This window comes from Nicotiana tomentosiformis, chromosome 2 (genome assembly GCF_000390325.3).
Source record: "Nicotiana tomentosiformis chromosome 2, ASM39032v3, whole genome shotgun sequence".
Taxonomy (NCBI): domain Eukaryota; kingdom Viridiplantae; phylum Streptophyta; class Magnoliopsida; order Solanales; family Solanaceae; genus Nicotiana; species Nicotiana tomentosiformis.
The window spans coordinates 186955129-186980125 of NC_090813.1; the positions used below are offsets into that span (position 1 = coordinate 186955129).

The following is a 24997-nucleotide window of genomic DNA, read 5'->3' on the forward strand; positions in this document are numbered from 1 at the left end:
CTTAATAGATTTAAGATTCTACGTCCTTTAAAAATAATGCGAGTTCCTTTGAACTTATCCTTAAAAGTTAAAACACTGGCTATAAGTCTGCCACTTTCTGGACATTACTGTTATAAAAAAACATCTGCGGACTAAATGGATCATAAGTTTTGGCTGATTATTTCATACTTTTGCATTACTTAAAAACAACCAGATGATGTCAGAGACTATTTAAGTTTATGTAACTTCTCGTCAACTTTTCATGGACCTTATATGCTTTAATTAATTTCTGCTTGATTTGAGTTGGTGTTCTTTTATGATGTAGTTGCGACGTATTAGGGGTGGTAAACAGAGGAGCGGAGTCACATATAGTTCGGTCGATAGCAACAATCAAGATTTAATATCAAATAAGTTAGGGCGGTTATATGAATTTTTATTGTCTTGTGTGAGTTTGTTCAAATTATCGGTCCCAACTCCAAAGAAAATAAATGGGTTTACGGTACATTGTAAAATTGTCAATTCACATGAATTGTCATAATACAGTTTACAATTTGACGGACGTGTGAAAAATTGGATGATCCCGTACGTTAAAAGTCGGATGCTAAGATATTTAAAAATTGATTAAACCGTACCGAATCGATTTTTAGGTTTTTTTAAAATAAAATCATAGATTTTTATGTAAATTTATAACTGTACCGATAATTAGGGTAGGTTTTTTTTTTTTATGAAAATAAACTGAAAAAATACCGAACAGTACCGAATAAATTTACAATGTGAAAAATATATTTATATATTAAGTTTAAAATAATAAAATATTATATTTTTTCTTGTGTCTTGCAATTATGAAACAGTTACAAGTCAACAAGTAATTAAACTCAAAATCTTAATTCTCACACAAAATTATGCTACTCCTATTTAAACAAAATTATTTTCAGCATATTCACTAGCAAGACACAAGATATTGTAGCAATTATGAGTAACAAATTACAATATATTGAATATGTTTCCTTTCGTATGATTTAGATTTATCTTTTTGAATATTTAATCTTCTATAGACTTTTTTCTTGAGTCCAACTTGGTTAATATCTTTACACTCGATGATTTATATTTCATTGCATTTGCTTAATTTCTTTTACGTTGTTGTAAAATAGTTGATGGATCTATACTCTATCCTTTCATGTTTTCTTAATTCATTACATTTTAAACTGTAAAAATGTCGAGAGAGTTTTGCTTTTATAAAAGTACGTATGTTATTGCATTCCACTTCTACTGGTGACTTTTAAAAAAAGATTACCAAAAATTAACCGAACCGTACCGATACCGAAGAGAAACCGACATGATTGGGACGATTTCGAAAAGTCTAATTTTGATTATAAATCGGTATGGTATAAATTTTATAAAATAACTGGACGAACCGAACCAAACCATTGACATCCCTACTAAACACAAATTGCTTATCACCAAAAGTACTTTTATGAAAAACACTTTTCAAAATAAGTTGATTTTAACGGTTTGGCCAAATAGGTTATTAATTAAACAAATAAAACAGATGAGATAGACATATACAAAGATGGGTTATCCTCTTTAAGAAGACTTATGTTTAAATTGACAATTTGTGTAGCCACTAGGTCTAACATAGCTAATCAACCTGTGGACTTGGTATTCCATTTTCCGCCCATTGACTTGGTATTTCATTCATTAACATATGCTCCATTAATTTTAATTTCTTGTCTGTTTAAAATAATAATAATAATTTTAAAAATTTTAAAAATTATAATTTAAACTTTTTATTTTAATTTCAGTGACAAATTTTAATGACATATTTAATACAAATAAATTTTAAAAACACAAAAATTATTTTACATATACAAAATTAAAATTTTCAAAAATCTTTCATCTCTTTTTAAAACGGAGGAGAGACTTCATTTACTACACTTTAATTACAAATTGGCCATTAAATTATTTTCAATGAACTTAGACCAAAACTCCCCAACAAACAAGAAAGAACAAAGAAAAACAAAAGACTAGGAAAAAAACAAAGAACAACGTAAAGCCTCAATATTTTTGCTCTTAATAGAGCAAACCTTAAACCTTAAGCTTTTATACCTTAAAATTTTAAACTTTTCCCAATTTTCAAATTCTTTTGAGAAATAAAACCCAATTAAAATCAAGTTCACTAACTCACAAAATCTTTCTGTTTTGATTTATGGAGAGTTGAAGAAATGACCAAAAGTTGAAGTTAGAGCAAAGTTTGAAATTTTACAGAAATTCGGTTGAAAATTTGAAGGAAATTAATTGTTTTTATTTTGTTCTGTATTGGGTTGATTTTTTTTGTTTTTTAAATGTTATCATTGAGTACTCAGAAGCTGATCAAGAAGCTGCTTCAAGAATCTATCTGATTGAAGAATTATTTAGAAAATGGTATTCAATTATCACCCTTTTTATTTTATTTTATTTATTTATTGATATACAGCATTGGTTTTGATTTTCATATCTTTAAATATTGTCTTGTTGAGTTTCATTTTGAGTGTATTTCACTTTGTATTTTGGACTGTGTAGTGGTATTTTATCTCTAAGTTTTTTGAACTTAACTGATTAAGGCTTGTTAATATATGTTCTTTTGCGAAGTTACTTTTCCAATTTCTAGCTTTGGTTTGGAAAACAGTAATTAGTACAAGTCTAATAATGTTAAAGGCAGTTTACTTTGTGTTTTACTTCAACTACTATGTCCATCCAATTCTATGTGATGGATTTTTGAGTGGCATTGAGCTTAAGATGTTAAATTTGACTTCTATATATGTATATATATGTTAATGGTAAAAGAAAATAGTACTAGTTGTGATTTGTGAAGTTAGTTTGATAGAGAAAATAGAAGGGGGCCTTGGAGCAACGGTAAAGTTGTCTTAGTGTGACCTATAGGTCATGGGTTCGAGCCGTGGAAGCCGCCACTAATGTTTGCATTAGGTTAGGCTGTCTACGTCATACCCCTTGAGGAACGCGGGATGCCTTGTGCACTGGGCTGCCCTTTAGTTTGATAGAAAAAATATCATTATCAAAGTTTAAGGTTTGAAGATTTTGTTGAATTGAATTCTTGAAAGTTGTGAGTTAAAGTGTTGTTAAAGGCTAGCTTAAAGTGCGCTTAAGCCCTGAAGCTCAGTGAAGCCCAGGTTATGCGCTTTGCCTCGCTTAATTGCTGCTTTAGTGTAAGCGTCTCAAGGTGCTAAGGCATGTGGACATCCATCGACAGGTTCTGTCTTTACGGGCACGACAACTCGCCGATAGTTTAGTTATAATTTTTCCATTCTTTTGCTCAAAGAATTATTTTTTGTTTATAGTTACATTTCTTGCATTAAATTTCTATTTTTTAATTTTTTTTTCTTCATTGGTGCTTTTCTTTGCTAAAGCCCGTGCTTTAATTGCGTTTTGCGCTTAAAGCTCCAACAACGCTTGTCTCTTTTTTACGCTTTTCGCTTTTGACTACTTTCACTTCAAAGTGTTATCGACGCAAAATGGTGTCAAACATTATGGGATGTTGCAAAATGGAAAGAGTGTCATATAAATTGGGTCTGATGAGAGTTTCTTGCTTTATTCTCAGCTAATACCTTCTGTAGCTCTTGTTTGTGTTAAAGTTATGTTGTGAGCTAGTCTACTTTTCACAGAAAAATCTCATGCATTTTGCTGCAAGTTGTTAGTGGTTCGCCGTTCTTAATCGTGTACAGATTGTCACACAGTCTGAGGCAGGATAAAGAGATTAACAAAGTCCATATTTTCAAATACACATTAAAGCTAATTTCTAATTAAATTAGTTGACACTTTCTGCATTATTTATGTCTTTCATAAGTTTAGTGAGCGGCGTTGTCTCTATAGTTTAAAAGGCTTTCTTTTATTCTCATTGCTTGGGCTGTTGATATCAGATAGGCCTCAATTTTTAAAGCTATCTGACAGCATCAAATTGAATTCGCGACCATTTTGCTTATAGCTAAGGCCAGAATAAAGAAATACAAATTATCTTTTCTGGACAACATTGCATATTACTTAATGGAGAATATTATTGCATTGTTGGATTTGTAGGCTGCTTCGGTTGGCTTAGGGGTGGGATCACTTGTTTGGGTGGAGGATCCTGTTGTGGCCTGGATAGATGGGGAAGTTTTAGAAGTCAATGGTGCAGACATCAAGGTTCTTTGTACTTCTGGGAAAACGGTACGTCGCTTACGGCATCAAATTTCTCTGAAGAAGTAAATGATAACTTATTTCTTATTTTAAGTGATGTTCAAAATTAGACAAGGACTTGTATTTTTCCCACCTAAGTTGCTCGGACTCCGGTGCGAGTATCCTAAACAGGTTCGGATCTAGAGGTCAGATCCTTCATGATCTAAATATTATTATTCTGGAGTACGAATCCAGGTAAAGATACAGGTGGAGGGATTCAGGGATTCAGCTATATCTGAAAATAGAGCTATAAAAATATGCCTAAATGACGAGACATTATGTGGAAAATGTAGCTTGTAGAGTGCAATTACTCAAAAATTTTATTCTCAAGTTGTAGGCAGCCATCTAGAAATCTACAGTAGTTTTTGTCTTGAGAAATAAAAATTCCAATATCTTATCCATAATTTCTTAGTAGTTTGTGGTCAAAGTACCCAATGTTGAATTGTTGATTGACTAGATCCGGTACGTATCCCACACCCATGCTACTGCTGGTGTCGTTTCGACACGGGTGTGGCACCACAAATGAAGAGTGCGCGCAACTTAGGTTCCCACCATACTATTTAGAAAGTTATCAACTAAGCAGATTTTGGGGATGGACTGAATCTCGTTGCTCCTTTTTGTTAAAATCTACTATTGTGCAGGTGGTTGTCAAGTCTTCTAACCTCTACCCTAAAGATGCTGAAGCTCCATCTTGTGGTGTTGATGATATGACAAAGCTGGCTTATTTGCACGAACCAGGAGTCCTGCACAATCTAAAGACTAGATACGATATTAATGAAATATATGTGAGTTTTTTGGTGTCATTTCATTATGTTCATTTACCTTTTAATATTTGGAGAATGTTAGTGTTTACTGAACTAATGCAGACTTAGCTAAAGATAGGACACAATGGAAAAAAAAAAAGATCCATAGAGGTGATACTTAGTACTTACTAGTTAGGAATAGGCTTTAAATATTATCTATATAAAACTTATTTTCACTACTACTCTTATTTTATTTTGGCCTGATGATGATATGAGTTTAGCTTAAAGAAAGTAGTAAGGATTCATATCGCCGACCCCAACTTTGTTTGGGACCGAGCGTTGTTGTTAGTGCTTACTGAACTAACCTTGTAAATTGTTGTTTCAGACGTATACAGGGAATATACTAATCGCTGTCAACCCTTTCAGAAGATTACCTCACTTATATGATAGCCATATGATGTCCCAATATAAAGGTGCGGCATTTGGAGAGCTTAGCCCTCACCCTTTTGCTGTTGCTGATGCAGCATACAGGTGTGTGCTGCGCCATGTTTGTCGATCCAGCCCTTGATTTTGAATTTTCAGTAAGAGATTACCCCCAATGGATGCAGACTTATGATCAAAGAAGGAGTAAGTCAATCGATACTGGTTAGCGGAGAGAGTGGGGCTGGTAAAACAGAAAGCACAAAACTACTAATGCGCTATCTTGCTTACATGGGAGGGAGAGCTGCCGCTGAGGGTAGAACAGTTGAGCAGCAAGTCCTGGAGGTAACATGTCTTAGATCTTTTACCACAGTTTTTTGCTGCCCCCCGGAAAAAAAAAATCAACTTTGATATTTGTGTATTTTTGCAGTCTAATCCTGTTTTGGAAGCATTTGGTAATGCAAAAACTGTCAGAAATAATAACTCAAGGTTGGGTAGATATATCTGTTATTAGTGAACTTTTCAATGATTCGTCTCGTGAAAATTACTACATGGTTGTAATATGTCTTACGCTGAGATTGCAGTCGCTTTGGTAAGTTTGTGGAGATCCAGTTTGACCAGAGAGGAAAGATTTCAGGTGCTGCTATCAGAACATATTTACTCGAAAGATCTCGTGTTTGCCAAGTTTCTGATCCAGAGAGAAATTATCACTGTTTCTACATGCTATGTGCTGCACCGTCAAAGGTATTTAATTCAATAAATTGCTTTTTCAGAAGAATGCGCATTCTGAAACCATAGGGTTTCGTCTTTTTTCTTTGTCGGGAATAGAATTTCTACGCACAGATATCCCTGCAAATGGAAAAAAAAACATCATGCTACTATCTGATAATACTGAAGAAAGAAGTGGATTCAATTCTTGTCAAAACCAAACTGTAGTTTACTCCCAGCCTTTCGTTGTTCTATATCTTAATTTAAATTTTGGTAATGATCTGTTAATGTGGACTTAGAATTTGTTACCAGTCTGATTCTGTTCTCCACTTTTCAGGATATTCAAAGGTACAAGTTGGATAACCCTCGGTCATTTCGTTACCTAAATCAGTCAAATTGCTATGAGTTAGATGGGGTTGACGATTCCAAAGAATACCTAGATACAAGAAGGGCAATGGATATTGTCGGAATAAGTTTGGAAGAGCAGGTATGTTTGAAAATGCAGAGACAGAAAAACATGCTCAAGGGTGTAATTTCCTTATTTTGATAATGATGATGGTAAGAGTTGAGCGTACAGAAAGAAATGAGGATTCATATCACGGAACCCAACTTGTTTGGTACTGAGGCATAGTTGTTGTTGTTGTTGGTTTCTTAGATATCTCTTGTGTTTTCCCAGGATGCAATATTTCGTGTAGTGGCTGCAATTCTCCATCTTGGAAACGTCGAATTTACAAAAGGGAAGGAGACAGACTCCTCAGTGCCGAAAGATGAAAGATCTTGGTTTCATCTAAGGGCTGCAGCCGAGCTGTTAATGTAAGTGAGGAGTTCGGCTTATTCTGAAGTCAATTACTCCCCCTGTCTCAATTTATGTGGCGGTGTTTGACTCGGCACGGAGTTTAAGAAAGAAAGAAAGACTTTTGAAACTTGTGGTCTAAAACAAACCATATATATTTGTGTGCCTATAAATCATCAAGGGTAAAGTAGTAAATTCAAAGTTAAATTGTTTCTAAATAAGGAAGCATGACATTCTTTTTGGGACAGACTAAAAAGGAAAGTATGACACATAAATTCGGACAGAGGGAGTACCATTCTGAATTACTAAGCTAGATTATTCTCAAAGAGAAAAAGTGCAGCCTTTTTTGAACTTTAGTATTTTCTAGGTGTGACATGGAGGCTCTTGAGGATTCGCTTTGCAAGCGTGTTATTGTAACTCGGGGGGAAACCATCACGAAATTGCTGGATCCAGAAGCAGCAGCCATCAGTAGAGATGCTTTGGCAAAAATAGTATACTCAAAATTGTTCGATTGGTAAGCTTTAACTTTCTGTGCAATTGAATCATTCACTACTTTGTTACAAAATTGATGAAACGATAATGACTTGTACTTTTTACATGAACCTTTCAATTTTTGATTTCAGGCTGGTGGATAAGATTAATAGTTCAATTGGTCAAGATCCAAATTCAAAATCTTTGATTGGTGTGCTGGATATTTATGGTTTTGAGAGTTTTAAGACTAACAGGTGCTTGACCGGTATGCCTTTTTGTTTTGGATTGTATGTGAGATGTACTCTTCTGGAATGAACTGTATATAAAAATTGCCTTAGCATATCCACAAGCAGTCAAATTCTTTTATCTTGCAGTCGAAATACGTTGAATCTCATTTGCTTCTAAGTCTGATAAAAATCTGTTAAATTACTCCCTCCGTCCCAATTTATGTGATGTTGTTTGACTGGGCACGGAGTTTAAGAAAGAAAGAAAAACTTCGGAAACTTGTGGCCTAAAACAAGGCATATATATTTCTCCGCTAAAAATCATCTCATTAAGGATAAAATGGAAAGCTTAAAGTTAAATTGTTTCTAAATGTAGAAAGATATCATTCTTTTGGGACAGACTAAACTGGAAAGAGTATCACAATTAAATTGGGACGGAGGGAGTATGTCGTATGGGAACTTAGGGTCACGTTGTTAGGTAATAATTTCTTTTTTGTCGGCAACAAGATTGAAATTTGTGGAAATCTCCACGGTTTTTTAATTTTGTACTATTTGGTTCGACTGCAGTATTCGTTTTTTATTCTGAAAGCTGACTAGTCATGAACTCCGCTTTGTAGGTTGTTTCATACTTTTGATGCTTTTTGTTTCTGCAGATATGAATCGTATTTCTGATGCTCTTAATTTCTGCAGCTTTGAACAATTTTGTATCAATTTGACAAATGAGAAACTTCAACAACACTTCAATCAGGTTCTGGTTATTTCTTCATCTTTGAGTTTATTGAACGATCATTTACTACTGCACACATCTTTATCATACCTGTTTTATGTGTTTTTTCAGCATGTTTTCAAAATGGAACAAGAAGAGTATACAAAAGAGGAAATTGACTGGAGCTACATTGAGTTCATTGATAATCAAGATATTCTGGATCTCATAGAAAAGGTTTACACTTAGATTTCTTTAATGTGTTTACAGTTGTTTACATGTAAATGACTTCTCAGGATCTATTTTCAGTCGATTTGACCCAGTAAAAAAACAGGGATTTTTTCATTTTTGGCGCCGCAGCCCAAAATAATTGCAGGCACTAGCGCAAATATACAAAACATATGCATTGATTATATGAATGATATGTATGTTATATGTATATTTATGTATATTTGTACTTAATATACAACATATACATTTGCCAGCTATTATTTATTTGGGCGGCCCAAAAATGTAATTAACCCAAAAAAAAGTGTTCGTTGTGCACTTTGATGCTATATGTCCATTCAATCCTTTTCTTACTCTCCTCCATTTCCTTTGTAAAATCTCTTTCTTTCCTATCATCAGCTTGTTTCCCTAAGAATATGTTGTCTTCTCTAAGAATTATATTTTTAGTTATATGTGCGTTATCTTGGATATAAGTTGAAAGTTGCAGCTGATAAAGTCTAGATGAAGTTCTTTAAAGATGAGTTTTCTGTTGATAACAGTAATAACATTTACCACAAGACTTCGTAATCAATGAAGAAAAACAATAAAAAGAGGTCGTAGAAGGCTAAGATATGCAAAGAAGATGCAGTTTCAGCAAGAAAAAACCAGAAACTTTATTCTAGTATCGAACGCCGAAATCATGCTTTTACATAAGTTGGCTTAAATCCAATCTTTGTTTCCTATAATATCTGCTTCAGAAGTCCCATATAAACCTCCTTTTTGTGGTGATGTTGATTTCTTTGTCTAATTTACATGTTTTCTCATTTATGGACCAAGACTGAATTCTCTCTTTTGTTTCTTCCGTAATGTATTTTAACAATTTTTTTCCTTGGTCAGAAACCAGGAGGTATTATAGCACTTCTTGATGAAGCTTGGTAAGCTGTTTAATGAAAGAGCTATTATTGTTCTTTTGTATAGCCTTATCCATACTCATCGCTTCCAAGCATCTTTATTTATCCTTATTTCTGCTTAATTCTTATGGCTTATGGTTTCAGATTGCTGTGGTTTTGCTTTTGCAGTATGTTTCCAAGATCAACTCATGAAACATTTGCTCAGAAACTTTATCAGACTTTCAAAAACCACAAACGATTCAGCAAGCCCAAGTTGGCTCGTTCTGACTTCACTATTTGCCATTACGCTGGTGATGTAAGTCTTTTCATTTACCTTAGAAATTTTCTTGCTTAGATCTTCAATTTTTATTGAGCAAAATATAAAATTGACCGGTCAGCCGAAACTAATTGCATTCGCTAGCCACAAAGTTGTATAAAATATGTATATAATACACATATATACAAAAAATATACATTTTGTTGGCTATTATTTTTGGGAGCTGCTAAAAATATACATTTCTCACTTTTATTTATTCTGAAGCCATAGATAATTATACATGTTCTTTATTACAGGTCACATATCAAACTGAATTGTTTCTGGATAAGAACAAAGACTATGTCGTTGCTGAACACCAGGCGCTCTTGAGAGCTTCAAAGTGTTCTTTTGTATCTGGTTTGTTTCCAACATTAGTGGAGGAATCCTCAAAACAGTCAAAGTTTTCTTCTATTGGCTCTAGCTTCAAGGCATGTTTGCATTTTCTAACATATTTTGCTCATTTCTTTTCATCTATGCCATTACAGAGAGCATACATATTGAATCATCATATGTTCTTTTATACACTTTGCAGCAACAATTGCAGGCTTTGCTTGAAGCTCTGAATACAACCGAACCCCATTATATTCGATGTGTGAAGCCGAATAATCTGCTAAAGCCCTCTGTCTTCGAGAATCACAATGTTCTGCAACAGCTTTGCTGTGGGGTAAGGAAATGTCTTGAATTTTTTCATATTGGTGGCATATCTGTGAATTGAAAGTTTGTGCTCACTAGTTTTTTTTCTGTAGGGAGTGATGGAAGCAATAAGAATAAGCTGTGCCGGATATCCTACTCGAAAACCCTTTTATGAATTTTTAGATCGCTTTGGCGTCCTCTCGCCTGAAGTTTTAGATGGAAGGTACCTATTTTACCTTGTACTCTTTGGTCTGATTGTCAATGATTTCTGATTTTGTCCTACTAATTTATGACAGTACGGACGAGGTATCTGCATGCACAAGCCTCTTAGAGAAAGTCGGTCTTCAAGGATATCAGGTAATACATCACACTATCTCTTCTTTGGTTTAACTATCTGGTATCCGAAACTCACTTCCCTGGCTATTCCAAATTCGCGCCACATAGGGTCCATTTAAGAGGAAAGCGTTCCTTACCAGGAAGGTCCCCGTTTCTAGGGCTCGAACCCAAGACCTCTAGTTAAAGTTGGAGGGATCTGATCCATCTCACTAAATCCCTTGGTGGTATACATCACATTTTGTAGAGTTATGGAAGATGCCTTTCAACATGAAACAACTCAAACCTTTCCACTGCACTTTTGTATTTTTGGAGTACAGGGCTCAAACTAGGTCCTCCGGTCAAGGGTAGAGGGATCTGAGCCATCCCACTACTCCCTGGATGGTACACATCACATTTTTAGAAATTAAAAGAAATCCTTTAAACGTGAAACAATTCAAACCTTTCCAGTGGATTTTTGTATATTTAGAGTAACTTATTTTCGAACAATAATGTCAATTTACAAAAAGTGTGTTTTTATCTCTATGAACATGACATTTATCTAGCACATTCTTTATTCGGTAAAATGTTTTAAGAATTTTAGTGGTTCCCTTTCGCATTTGTTGCACATTGGAATCCTAAATTGCTCCGACACGACAGTTTAGGTGCCGCACCCGTGTCGACACGACACTAGTATGGGTGTAGGTATCGGATCCGTACCGAATTTGGTCAAACAATTTTGGGTACTTTGACCACGACGGACGAAAAAATTCGAGAGTAGATACAATTTGATTCCGGAAATCAGAACCAAAAATAGGGTAAATTTGAAGAAAATAGCATACCTTATCTAGGAAATCAATCCGTTACTTATCTACAACTTGAGAATAAAAAATAAATCCACACTTTACAGGTTATACTAAGTATTCCACAATTATTTTTTAATATTTTTATATTTTTGAATTATTTTTAGCCGGATCCCCGCACCCGTATCCATACTAGAATTCGTATCCCCGATTCTTAGAATTTACATCTCGAAGGATCCGACCTTTATATCCGCACCCGTGTGATCGTGTCGGACACCCGCACTTGTGTCCGAGCAACTTAGTTGGAATCTCTGTGTTTGCATACAATGTTAGCTTGAGATGAGTTTAGTTGGAGTAACATGATCAGTGATGATTCATTTAGCTGACCCCAACTTATTTGGGACTGAGACATTGTTGTTGTATCTTCTTCCAGAGCTCTTTTGGTTCTTGTTTTATAATCATATGCAGAAGACCTTTGCCTTTAAAAGCCACAAGCATTAACTTTATGTCTCGCACATATTTCATACCTTTCTTTGCCTTTCAACTGTAGCATATTTCATTCTTTTATTGATCTAAAAAGAAGGAAAAGCCAGAATCACCTACGGATTTCCTTTGTGAGATGTCTCCCAAGTAGAGGAGGCTTCAGGAAAGCCAATTATTTGTCCATTTTTCCTTTGCAGATTGGTAAAACAAAAGTATTTTTAAGAGCTGGTCAGATGGCAGAGCTAGACTCTCGCAGGACAGTGGTATTAGGAAGATCCGCGAGCATCATTCAGAAGAAATTCCGTTCTCACATGGCTCGAAGAAATTTTACGTTGTTACGTCAGTTGGCAATAAGGATACAGTCAATGTGCAGAGGTACTTCATTTGCTACATGCTCGGCTTTCAGTTATCTGGTTCTTAGATTAAAAATATATCAATTTTTTCATCTCTCATTGTTACAGGAGAGCTTTCTCGGCGTGTATACGCGAGCTTGCGGAAAGAAGCAGCTTGTCTGAAGATCCAGACAGACGTGCGCATGCATCTTGCTAGGAAGGCTTACAAAGAATCATGCGCTGCTGCCATTTCAATTCAGACAGGAATGCGTGGGATGGCTGCACGAGATGAAGTACGATTCAAAAGACAGACAAAAGCTGCCATTATCATTCAGGTAAACGTTTAGTAGTGGAGGAATAATCCTTTGGAAATTTTGAGGTAATTTCCTAATGGGACAATTACATTTAGGCCGCTCAAAAAAAAAAAAAAAAACTGGCAAATGTATATTTTTTTGTCTATTAAGTATAAATATACATAATCAATGTATGTTTTGTATATTTGGGCTACCGCCTGTTATTATTTTGGACCGCCGTGCTCCCAAAAAAAAGACCTTTTCTAATTTAGGATCAATAAACTATTGGGAATAGTTCTCCTTGCTGCTATTGCTCTACCTATTTATTAACTCAATGCCTTGGAATCTGTGACTCTCACTTCATAATAATCTTCATGCTATATTCCCAGAGTCAGTGTCGCACGTTCTTGGCCTGTATGAAGTATAAGAAGCTCAAGAAAGCTGCTATTACCACTCAATGTGCTTGGAGATCTAGAGTTGCTCGTGGGGAACTACGTAAACTTAAGATGGTGATATCCCATTCAACTTTTCTTTATTCTTTTTGTTGAACCAAAAGCTTTTAGCTGTTACTGCCGTCTGTTACAGTATCTATTCTGAGTTGATACACAGCTTAAATTTTCTCGGATATGTTATATATCATATTACTGTATGCTTAAATCATATAGAAACTAGCTTCTTAAGCTTACATCAAATTTAGAGGCTCTAAATTTTCTTTCATGCTTCTGCCAATTCGGGCTTGGTGTGAATACTTTGATTGAATATCTATTGTTTGCTCTATTCGAAGTTCCATTGTAACCTATTTCTGCATAGGCTGCGCGGGAGACTGGTGCACTTCAAGCTGCCAAGAACAAATTAGAGAAGCAAGTTGAAGAATTAACTTGGAGACTACAGCTGGAGAAACGCATGAGGGTAAGTAGATCAAGAAGTATTTTGCTTCTATCAAAGTGGAGTAGGAATATAAGGAAATGCTGATTCCGTCTATACCGCTTTATGCTTTTAAGTGTCTGCCTTCCAGTTTATACATTTTTATTCCGTTTTTGTAGGCTGATATGGAAGAAGCAAAAACAAAAGAAAATGCAAAACTGCAATCAGCTTTGCAAGAAGTTCAACTTCAGTTCAAAGAAGCAAAAGAAATACTTGTCAAAGAACGTGAAACTGCAAAAAGGGCGGCAGAGAAGATCCCTATTATACAGGAAGTTCCCGTTGTTGACCGTGAAATGATGAACAAACTTAGTGCTGAAAATGAGAATCTAAAGGTAGGTTTGTTGAAATTAGGGAGTCAAGTGTATACAAGCTGCTTGTATTGACTGGAGCCAATCACATGCAGCTTTTGACGGTCATTTGTTTTGATTTTTCATGTTAGGCTTTGGTAAGCTCTCTAGAAAAGAAGATTGATGAGACAGAAAGAAAATTTGAAGAGACAAGCAAACTTAGTGAGGAGAGGTTGAGGCAGGTGATGGATGCAGAGTCTACGATCGTTCAGTTGAAGACTACTATGCAAAGGTTTAATGAACTTATGTCATAAGTAGCTTGAATGGATAATCTTATGGAAGTTTTATTCTTATACAGACAGGCTCGTGATTATAACTCAAACGTAATTTTTTTTCTAATCATCGTTGCGTGTTCTGGTTATAGGTTCCAGGAAAAGAATTTTGACTTGGAATCTGAGAACCAGATTCTTCAGCAAGCCTTGTTAACCCCTGCCAAACAGGTGTCAGATCATTCACCTAGTTTGGCTTCCAAGGTATTTGCTTGCGAAATTCATTACTTCCCTTCCCTTTGACAATATTACATTGACAGTATGTAAGTGCAGGTAGTAGAAAACGGCTACAATCTCAACGAAGAAAACAGAACCAATGTAAGATACTCTTTTCTTGTCATCCAGCAACATCATGTCCACTACAAGTGTCAAATGGGGGGGGGGGGGGGTTGGTCAATCAGGTCAAATCAATAAATTGCGGGTCATTGGCCCAACCCACCCAAAGTTTCCAGAGGCAGAGGCAGAGGTAGAGTGTTGGGTATGGGTTCGGCCGAACCCAGTAGCTTTTGCTTAGATCCTGTATTTGTATTAGGAAATCCATCAAATAGATATAGATATCTAATTACGCACCCAGTAACTAAGACGAGCTATGGGTTTGGTGGCCAGAACCCACAAACTTCAAATCCTGGCTCCGCCTGATCCAACCTGCCCAATATGACCCAAACTTGCTCATTTTCTAATCAACCTGTTATATCAAGTCAACAAAATCATAATCCAACCCGTTTAAACTCGGGTGCGTTGAGCAGGTTGCCAAAAAATAGGTTGGTTTTTCCACCTCTAATTATTGTCCAGAAAGCTGTCAAACTCGAATTCGTGCTCCATGCTTATACAGTATTGACTTTTGCAGGATCCACCAAGTCCAACACCTGCTAAAAAAGTTGAAACCCCTAATAGCAAGTTAAGGAGACCTATCGACCGACAACATGTATGTACTTCCCCAGAGGACCTTCAGAGTCATATTTTTCTAAAGTTTTGACATAGAAACTTTCTGTTAACTGAAGTCTTGGTTGACCGTACCGCAGGAAGACATTGGTGCACTCATTGACTGTGTGATGAAGGATGTTGGATTCAGTCAAAGCAAAGCTGTCGCAGCTTTTACCATCTACAAATGCCTTCTTCGCTGGAAATCTTTTGAAGCAGAAAAGACTAGTGTGTTTGATCGTTTAGTACAGATGATTGGTTCTGCCATTGAGGTAATTTGAGAATTGCGACTATTGATTTTGACATTACATGTCTCAGGGATATTGGAGTAAAACAATGATAGAAACAGTGTGGCGAAAAGTGACTAAATGATTCCTTTGGAACTAAGTCATTAAGTTGCTATAAGCTTCAAAAATTACATTACGGCCTACTCATGATTTCAAACGACTGCCTGCCGTCTTTAGCAGCATTTGTTAAGGAAAAAGGAAGTGCAAGTGATCAATCAGCTTCTACCATTGGTTGTTTACTTAACTTTCAATTAAATCCTCATTTACAGATCAATAAGGTCACCACTGTTACATGCATCCAAAAAATGATTATGACTAGTCATGTTATGTTAAATATGAATGTATGGTCATACAAGATTTAAGAGTGATCACATCCTACAGATTGTTCAAGTAGCAGAGATAGAGCATAAAAATGAGAGAAGGTTATGATCTCCATCCATGACTTCTAAGGGGGATAAGGGAAATCAAAAGGGGGTTAATTTTCTTAAATTTTGAGGTGCCTGTTGCATTTGAAACTCTGTTTGCAAGCTCAGAACATGTGAAAAGTATAATGATTGCAGAATCAAGATAGCAATGACCACATGGCATACTGGCTGTCGAATACCTCGACATTGTTATTCCTAATCCAAGAAAGTCTGAAGCCTGGTAGCGCAGTTGGTGCAACTCCTATCCGTAAGCCACAGCCTGCAACATCCCTCTTCGGTAGAATGGCAATGGTATTGGAACTTTTCATTGTCTTAATTCCTGCTTTGAAATTGTTTTCATTTAGTTTGAGTGCCGAAATTTTAGCTGCAGTAGTTTTACTCCCGTCTATGTAGTAACTGATCTTTGCTTTCCTGTTTGCAGGGCTTCCGCTCGTCGCCTTCTGCCGGCAATAATGCTGCAGCTGCGCAGGTAGTGTGCCAGGTGGAAGCCAAATACCCAGCTATGCTTTTCAAGCAGCAGCTTACAGCATATGTTGAAAAGATTTATGGAATTATTCGTGATAATTTGAAGAAGGAGTTAGGATCACTGCTCTCCTCATGTATCCAGGTATGTTGCATTTTTGTTCAAGTTTTTTTCACTCCTTGATCAAAAAGAAATTCAGATGATGATAAATGTGTTTCCGTAAGAAGAATCATGGGTATATAATGTCATAGATATGCAGATGTCCAAAGAAGAAATTGTTATTTATCCTTTTTATTTGTTTTTAGGAGAAACTCAACCCATACTGAAAACATCAATTTTCTTCATATTGTTTTCTGTTCTTTCAAGTAGGCCCCATTTTTGTGTTCTTCGTCATCTGGTTTAAGTTAGAAGCTATGAAAGTAATGCCTTATTTCCTCAATTATTATGTGTGAAATAGGCGTGAGGTATAATAATATTTTAATCTTCCTTGTGACGTTCAATGGCTTGAATCTATTGTTCTAGTGAAGTTAGAATATGTGAAACTGATGAATATCCCGCCCAAATATGTCTGCAAGCGAGATAATCGTCTTTTCGACCTAGCTACGTTTTGTTTTGGGAGATGGAGTCTCTGTGACGAAACAAGATTTCAATGATTTCGTCAGTAACACCAAATTTCGTGCCTCAGAAAATCAAGACAAGAAAATAGCAGAACACAAAATTCATTTATCTTTTTTTAACGCATTTTTAGATGTTTTTTCTGAGATTATTTAAATTTATCGCCATATTTCCTTTTCCTTCTCAATTTCTTGTGATACTTTCTCGAACAAGGTGAAAGTAATTGCTTTCACATAATATATGATCTTTTGCAAATCAGGCACCACGGACCTCCAGAGGAAGTATGCTAAGATCTGGTCGATCCTTTGGCAAAGATTATTCAATAAATCACTGGCGGGGGATAATTGAATGCCTAGACTCTCTTCTCTGTACATTGAAAGAAAACTTTGTACAGCCTCACAAACTTTTACTTTCTTCTCTCTTTTTTATTTGAGTCAGAAGGAAAGCTAATGCTTGTTGCCTTTCATTTTCAGATGCCTCCAATTCTTGTTCAGAAGATATTTAGTCAAGCCTTTTCATACATTAGTGTTCAGCTCTTTAACAGGTGACTGAGTTTTCTTATCTAAGCATCTTTTGTTATTTGTCAATTTACGCTAATCTCAGATAAATTATCAAACTGTAGTTTTCTTCTTCGGCGGGAGTGTTGTACATTCAGTAATGCGGAATATGTTAAATCTGGCTTGGCTGAGCTAGAGTTGTGGTGCTGCCAAGCAAAGGAAGAGGTATTTTAACGTTCATTGTATCACCTAAATGAAAAAAAAAATCGCATCTAATTAACTTTTCGCTTAATATATTCTTGGCTTGCAGTATGCTGGCTCATCCTGGGATGAACTCAGACATATAAGACAAGTTGTTGGATTCTTGGTATGTTAATATTTTCCATCTTCCATTTTAACATTTTTTTTCTAGTATCATTGATTAGAAGTAGCCACCTAACTTACCACAAACCAAATGTTGAAGTCACAGGGGCGAAGCTAGAAGCTCGGCTATGGGTTCGGCTGAACCCAGTAGCTTTTGCTCAAACAATATATTTGTATTAAGAAACATTAAATATGTACAATTATTAAAGTTAACCAATTATTAGCACTTGAAGTCGTTCTAAAATTTAGAACCCATAAAGTTGAAATCCTGGCTCTGCCTTGAAGAGTCTGTGCTTATTTTGCATATCTGCCATGAAAGGTTTATAGAATATTAGAGTGTAAGAACCTTCACTTTATTCTTCTATTTTTACGTGTGCCCTTGCTATTATTTGATTCTGGAGATCTTAGCTGTTTTGGTTCCATCAATCTATCTTTATGACATCTGTTTTCCTGTTATTCTTTTTAATATTGTCAAGTATTTCATTAAGCCTCAGATGAAAGTGTTTGAGCAATTAGATATGGTTTATTGTGTACGGAAAAAGTTACGAGACATCATGTCCGGAACTGAATTAGTGGTAAGCTTAACTACTGAAGTTTCCTCTAGTTTTTTTGGTTATTTACTAATTTATTATGCTCCAGTGTAGCATTCTGACTTGGCTGTTGCAAGATAGTTGCTGCTTTTCCTTTTTGTCTTTTGGAATTTGCTTATGTCAGTAAGCCTTTTGAACCGAGGGTCTCCCAGAAACAACCTCTCTACTCCTTCGGGGTAGGGTAAGGTCTGCGTACACTCTACCCTCCCCAGACCCCACTTGGTGGGATTTTACTGGGTTGTTGTTGTTGTTGTTGGAATCTTCTTATGTCTACAATTATGCATATGCAATGCGATCTACCATTGATGTGGAGTTTTCTGTTTATCGTTACTCTTTGCAGGTTATACATCAGAAGTACAGAATTTCGTATGATGATATCACTAATGATTTGTGTCCCGTAAGTCTTTTTTCTCTATTAACATTAGCTCCGCTCCGAGCCCAGTGTTATGAAATGCATGTATAGAAAGACTTAAAAATTTAATGTTTCCATTTTGCAATTTATATGTAAGAGTTCTTTGTCAAACTTTTTCTCTACCAATCCAGGTCAGAATTTGGTTTTACGATTCTGTTCCATTTCATCGAGTATAAACCGTATCACCTTTCTTTAAAATGTGAAATTCTGGTTTTACAGGTTCTCAGTGTCCAGCAACTTTACAGAATTTGTACTCTTTACTGGGATGACAAATACAATACGCGCAGTGTTTCTCCAGATGTAAGCTATGTGTGGCCGATGGTGTTTATTCGATTGAAGTGCATATTCAAATCAGTAATAAATGAATGTTGAGGGAATTTCCTCTTTTTTCCTGACAGGTTATATCTAGCATGAGGGTACTTATGACAGAGGAATCGAACAATGCCGAGACCAACTCTTTTCTATTGGATGATAACTCGAGGTGAGAAACTATTCAGAGTTTAGATGCATGGATTTTAAAGGATATTTTGCTCTAGTTTGACAGCTATTATTCCTTGGGCAAAGATACTTCTAATCTGCGGCCAAAACTATTTACTTCCGGTAGCCACAAAAGTGTATAAAATTTGTATATTTTCTGTATATAATATACAGAAATGTTTATATATAAAAAAAAATATACATTTTTCAGCTATTAGTTTTTGAGTGGCTATACAATGTCATTTTCCCTTCCACCCACTTAACCATGTGATCGGAAAGTTTAGATGGATTAAAATTCTAACCAATGCATCATTTCAAGTGCAGCATTCCGTTCTCAATTGATGAGGTCTCAAATTCACTTCAAGTCAAGGATTTTGCAGATGTCAAACCTGCTACTGAACTTCTTGAGAATCCAGCCTTCCAATTTTTACATGAGTGAGGCCTAGGACACCAAGATTTTCTTGTGTTTTGCGCGACAGATTATTGTAGCATCCTCGATTTCTTGTAAATTCATGATCTTTTCCTCCCCCAATTTTTTTTAAGTATAGATTGATGTAATATAATATTTTCTGTTGTTTATAGTTATAGTTCATAGCAAAAGGTGCAGTGTGTGAGCAGTTGAGTTTTGTATTTCTTTTGGTGGGGCAAAGAACAACACCAATATTCCCTTCTTTTTTTTTTTTTTTGGAAAATAGGGAGCAAATCATATTGGTTATGTAGAATGATGTAAATGTTTTATATCCTATCCAATTTACCTTGTAATGAAAGGGTAAGTTTTTTCAATCATATTGTTTTGAAGCTTTTTGAATATGATTAAGTTTTAAATCAAAGCATTGGTAAAGAAGCAAAATGTTTGATAAGTTCACACTATCGATACTTCGGCCACCTTGAGATTAAAGTCACTTCTTGTTAGTTCGCTCTCTGTTCAATAAAGGCTGTCGATATTTTCTTACTTCTCAAGTTTTAGATTTTATGTCAACGACATATTAGTTGTTAATACATAATTAACTAAATAAAAGTATTCCTTCTCAGATATTTAAGTCTTTTTCCTATTTGGATTATAAGACAACAAAATGCTTGATAGTTGGAATTTGGAAATATGGAAAAAGGGAAATGAATGAATGCAACAAAAACTAATAATGCTTGATAAGGGTTTTAAAGTTTGAAGGAGTTAGGTTTGAAATTTCATTTTTCTTTTCTTTTTCTTGTTTTCTTTCTGAAGAACTTCATGACACATCCAAATTTTCTCAACTGATATTTGATGTTATTTTTAAGTAAGGTTTTAATTATACGGTTAAATTCAAGCGAAGTCTGTTTCACGTGAAGTTGAAATAATTGATCAATTTGTCAAACAGATATTGATTTGCAAATAATATTTCAAGTTTAAGCTGAAATAACATATACTCCGTATTTGTGGCCAAATGGATTAAAAATTAGAGAAGTTTACATAAATCACTACAGTTTAGAGCCTAACTACCATAATAGCTATAGTTTTTTTAATCACTATTTGTAGCTACTGTTCAATTGTTACTAACTTGTATCACTTGTATTCAGACGCGCAGTGAGTACAACCTAGGCGAAATACAGAAAAATAGAATGCTCTCATCAAGAGTCAAACTCAAGACCTCCGCTTGCTAAGGGAGCGCTCTAACCAACTGAGCTACGAGAGCTTATTGCTCTCTTATTTCAATTCAAAACAATTAACCTTTTCTTTCGGTACTACAGTGGATTTTGCTATAAAATTAACATATAGCTTTGAATGGAAATTTTCTGAAAGTATAGCTACGAATGCTAAATACAATGTATATATTTATTGTGTTGTGTAATTTTTCCTAAAAACTAATGTGTTTTTTTGAGCATATAGTAATTAATTCTTACAACTATCAATCAGGCCAAAATTTAATATGAGGCCTAAATTTTTAAAAGAAAGTTATAAGATATGTTTTTATTTGAGGCCTATTCTTCTAACTTTTTGAGATATAAAGTTAATAATTTTTTTTAAAATTGATTTTCTCTAATAATTCTTGCTCGATTGATAATATAGCCAACCTATCTAATCTTTCTTGAGATATTATTGATCTTAGATAAGATTTTACAAAGCAATAGAAGTATAGAACTATTGGAAGCTTAAAAGTATTGCTGAACACTTGAACTAGTGAAATCTGGGAGAAAGAGTTGAGTAAGAATATCAAAGAGAAACATAAAAAAATATGTAGGATTTTCTGAAATATGAAGAGATTGGAAAAAAAGAAAGATTGACTTGGACAAATTAAGGAAGAGAGCAAATTTTGTAATGAAGGAGTAAAAAAATAAAAAACTAAAAATTATGAAAACTATTCATCTACACATTTTTAAGTAAGTCAAATTATTCTTTTATTTATATATCTGAAAAGTTTTCTTTCCTTTATATTAAAAACTCTAGTTTTGTATTAAAAATACTAAACATTATTTTTTACATACCTATGAATATATTATTTTTTTAAAAAAGGGGCTCCCTAAATTTGGGGCCCAAGGCACACGCCTTACACAACATAAGATTGGAGCCGGCCCTGCTACGAATCTTTGGAGCTAATTAACATTCCACCGATTTAAATGGCCGAAAACTATTATCTGAGGACCTTACATACTTACATACTCTAAGTCATTTACACTTATATGCTCCAATGTATGATGTGCTTGAATATTTTATTTTCGATCACCTTATTAGTACTTTGTTCGAATACTTGATCGGTGGATCAATTGAAAATTTAATTATATTCGATTAGCCTATGATATGCTTTTATCACTTTATTTAACCTAGAACATGCATCATTCTTGATTTTCACTAGCAAGACACTCGGGCATTGTCACGACCCGAAATTTTTACCTTCGGACTGTGATGGCGCCTAACATTTTACTTGTTAGGCAAGCCAACGTTAAAATACTATTATCCATTTTTAAAATAATTTTTAAATTTATTAATAACAGAGAAGAATTGCGGAAGTAATGTTTGAAATATAGTGAATAATCCATAAAAATAACGGTATCTAAATACCATCCCAGAATTGGTGTCATAAGTGCATGAGTTTCTAGAATTATACAAATAAAGGTCTGAAATAAAATAAAGCAGTCTGGAAATAAACACACAGCTAAAGTAAAATAGACGGGGACTTCAGAACTGCGAACGCCGTGCAGTTATACCTCAAGTCTATTCTAAGTAGCTGAAATCCGAGCAAGTCTATGGTACGCCGCTGGGACCAACTCCAAAATCTGCACAAGAAGTGCAGAGTGTAGTATCAGTACAATCGACCCCATGTACTGGTAAGTGCTGAGCCTAACCTCGACGAAGTAGTGACGAGGCTAAGGCGGGTCACTTACATTACCTGTACGCAATATTAGTAACAACAAAAATAATATAAATAAATCAGGTAATTCATTTATAATAATTGAAGCCAACTCATCATTCATAACCAATTGTCATTTCCATCAATTCTGTTGCAGCGTGCAACCCGTTCTCATAATATATTCACATTCAATTCTGTTGCAGCGTGCAACTCGCTCTCATAATATATTCACATTCAATTCTGTTGCGGCGTGCAACCCGCTCCTCCAATATATTCATTTTAATCAAGTCTGTTGCGGCGTGCAACCCGATCCTCCAATATGGACTTTTAATAAGTCTGTTGCGGCGTGCAACCCGATCCTCCAATATATTCATTATAATCAATTCTGTTGCGGCGTGCAACCCGCTCCTCCAACATATTCATTTACCAATTCTTATAGAAGAAATTTCTCCAATAAGTGTAACAATTAATATAAAATTATAAGACAACAAGCATACAATAATTTATGATTTAATTATGAAACAAACAAAGGCAAATAGCAAATTATTATGGAAATCAGAGCAAAAATATGCAGTTTAATATTTAATATGCTAAATATCAAATAATAATTAAGGTACATAATTCAAATAGCATATAACAATTAATGCAGGAATTCAAGAATTAATATTTGATAAAGAATAGGAGAGAAACAATTATTATAATAATTAATTCATGATTTAAAATAATTTATGATCTTTCAAGTAAGCAGACAAATAATTAATTTGACGATGTATAGACACTCGCCACCTCGCCTATACGTCGTTCAAATGCAATTCACATAACAAATAATTTAAGGGTTCTATTCCCTCAAGTCAAGGTTAACCACGACACTTACCTCGCTTTGCAAATTCCAATCAATTACTTGACCAAAGCTTTTCCTTTTAAATTTATCTCCAAAAGCTTCAAATCTATTCACACACAATTCGATATACTCAATACGAATCATAGGAGTTAATTCTATATGAATTTATAAATTTTTCGGATAAAAATCCGAAATTCATTAAAATATTTGGCTATGGGACCCACGTCTTAAATCCCGAAAAAACTTACGAAATCCGAACACCTATTCTGAGACGAGTCCAACCATATAAAAATTATCCAATTCCGATGTCAAATGGACCTTCAAATCTTAAATTTTGTTTTTGGAAGATTTTATAAAAATCTGATTTTTCTTCCATAAATTCACCGATTCATGATATAAATGAGTATGAAATCATGAAATATAATCAATATAGGATAAGGAACATTTATCCCAATGTTTTTCCGTGAAAATCGCTCAAAAATCGCCTTACCCGAGCTCAAAAATAGAAAAGAGTTGAAAATGGGTCGAAACCCCATTTCCAGAACTTAAGTTCTGTTTCTGGGATTTTTACCCTTTGCGAACGCAGTCAGTGCCTCGCGTTCGCGAAGCACAAATTTGTGTTGTCCAATTTTACTCTTCGCGAACGCGATACTTGCCTCGCTTGGCCTTCGCGAACGCGAGGCTTCGATCGCAAACGCGAAGCTTCGCAAACGCGGCCCCCTCTTCGCGAACGCGAAGAGTAATTTTCATCTGCCTCTAGTTTCTTCTTCGCGAACGCGAAGAAGGATGCCAGAAGCAGATTTCTGCAGTTTTTTCCAAGTCCAAAAATGATCCGTTAACAACCCAAAACCAACCCGAGCCCTCGGGCTCCAAACCAAACATGCACCCAAGTCTTAAAATATCATACGAACTTGCTCGAGTGATCAAATCGCTAAAATAACACCAAGAACTACGAATCGGACACCAAATCAAAGGAATTTCCAAGAAAACTCTAATACTTATATTTTTACAACCAGACGTCCGACTCACGTCAAATCAACTCCGATTCTCACCAAATTCGGCAGACAAGTCATAAATATTATAGTGGACCTACATCAGGCTCCGAAACTAAAATACGGACCCGAGGTCAATAAATCCAACATCAATAATTTCTTAAAAATCATTAAGCTTTCAAGCTTTTAATTTTTCACCAAAATTCCATATCTCGAGCTAGGGACCTCAGAATTCGATTCCGGGCATACGCCCAAGTCCCAAATCACGATACGGGCCTACCGGAATTGTCAAAACACTGATCCGGGTCTGTTTGCTCAAAATGTTGACTAAAGTCAACTCAGTTGAGTTTTTAAAGCTCTATTTCACATTTTAATCCATTTTTCACATAAATAATTTTCGAATAATTGTACGGACTGCGCACGCAAGTCGAGGAATGATAAATGGTGATTTTTGTGGTCTTAGAACACACAATTACTTATTAATTTTAAAGATGACATTTTGGGTCATCACATTCTCCACCTCTAAAATAAATGTTCGTTCTCGAACAGAGTTAGAAAAAAGTACCCGAGCTGGTGAATAAGTGTGGATATTTACTCCACATGTCCGACTCGGACTCCCAGGTAGATGCCTCTACCGACTGACCTCTCCATTGCACTCGAACTGAAGGATAACTCTTAGACCACCGGCTCCTCCCCGTAAGTCAAATCTCTATCCAATTAGACTGAGCTGAA

General features: G+C 35.2%; 1 protein-coding gene across 5 annotated transcripts; it reads left to right on the top strand.

Moving 5' to 3' along the window:
• The first annotated feature begins 1997 nt into the window (after positions 1-1997).
• LOC104105894 (myosin-6) lies at positions 1998-19895 on the top strand. Of its 5 annotated transcripts, none has more exons than XM_033658606.2 (39): positions 1998-2400; positions 4051-4179; positions 4830-4973; positions 5317-5462; positions 5540-5696; positions 5782-5840; positions 5936-6095; positions 6397-6546; positions 6736-6872; positions 7220-7366; positions 7476-7588; positions 8201-8295; positions 8386-8487; positions 9355-9392; positions 9537-9663; positions 9921-10091; positions 10196-10327; positions 10410-10519; positions 10593-10653; positions 12092-12269; positions 12356-12561; positions 12909-13028; positions 13330-13428; positions 13563-13775; positions 13883-14022; positions 14155-14263; positions 14333-14377; positions 14907-14984; positions 15082-15252; positions 15828-15983; positions 16114-16299; positions 17030-17158; positions 17244-17314; positions 17393-17492; positions 17578-17634; positions 18561-18617; positions 18852-18932; positions 19031-19113; positions 19434-19895. In XM_033658606.2, the coding sequence occupies exons 1-39, from the start codon at positions 2398-2400 to the stop codon at positions 19546-19548; spliced, it is 4575 nt and encodes a 1524-aa protein (XP_033514497.1). In that variant the 5' UTR covers positions 1998-2397; the 3' UTR covers positions 19549-19895. The 5 variants fall into 5 exon arrangements, with proteins under 5 accessions (XP_033514497.1, XP_070052530.1, XP_033514498.1 ...); XM_033658607.2 differs by lacking the exon at positions 1998-2400 and adding an exon at positions 3088-3182 and having other exon boundaries at positions 14155-14230; XM_033658605.2 differs by lacking the exon at positions 1998-2400 and adding an exon at positions 3089-3182.
• Positions 19896-24997: the final 5102 nt, after the last annotated feature.

What these genes read in the sequence shown, in the direction of transcription:
- LOC104105894 (XM_033658605.2), top strand. Translation starts at nt 3,150, where the DNA reads ATGCGCTTTGCCTCGCTTAATTGCTGCTTTAGT. An exon ending in GACTAACAGGTGCTTGACCG is followed by an intron (nt 7,589 to 8,200) that starts GTATGCCTTTTT and finishes TTGTTTCTGCAG; the next exon opens with ATATGAATCGTATTTCTGAT. An exon ending in TCTTCGGTAGAATGGCAATG is followed by an intron (nt 15,984 to 16,113) that starts GTATTGGAACTT and finishes TCCTGTTTGCAG; the next exon opens with GGCTTCCGCTCGTCGCCTTC.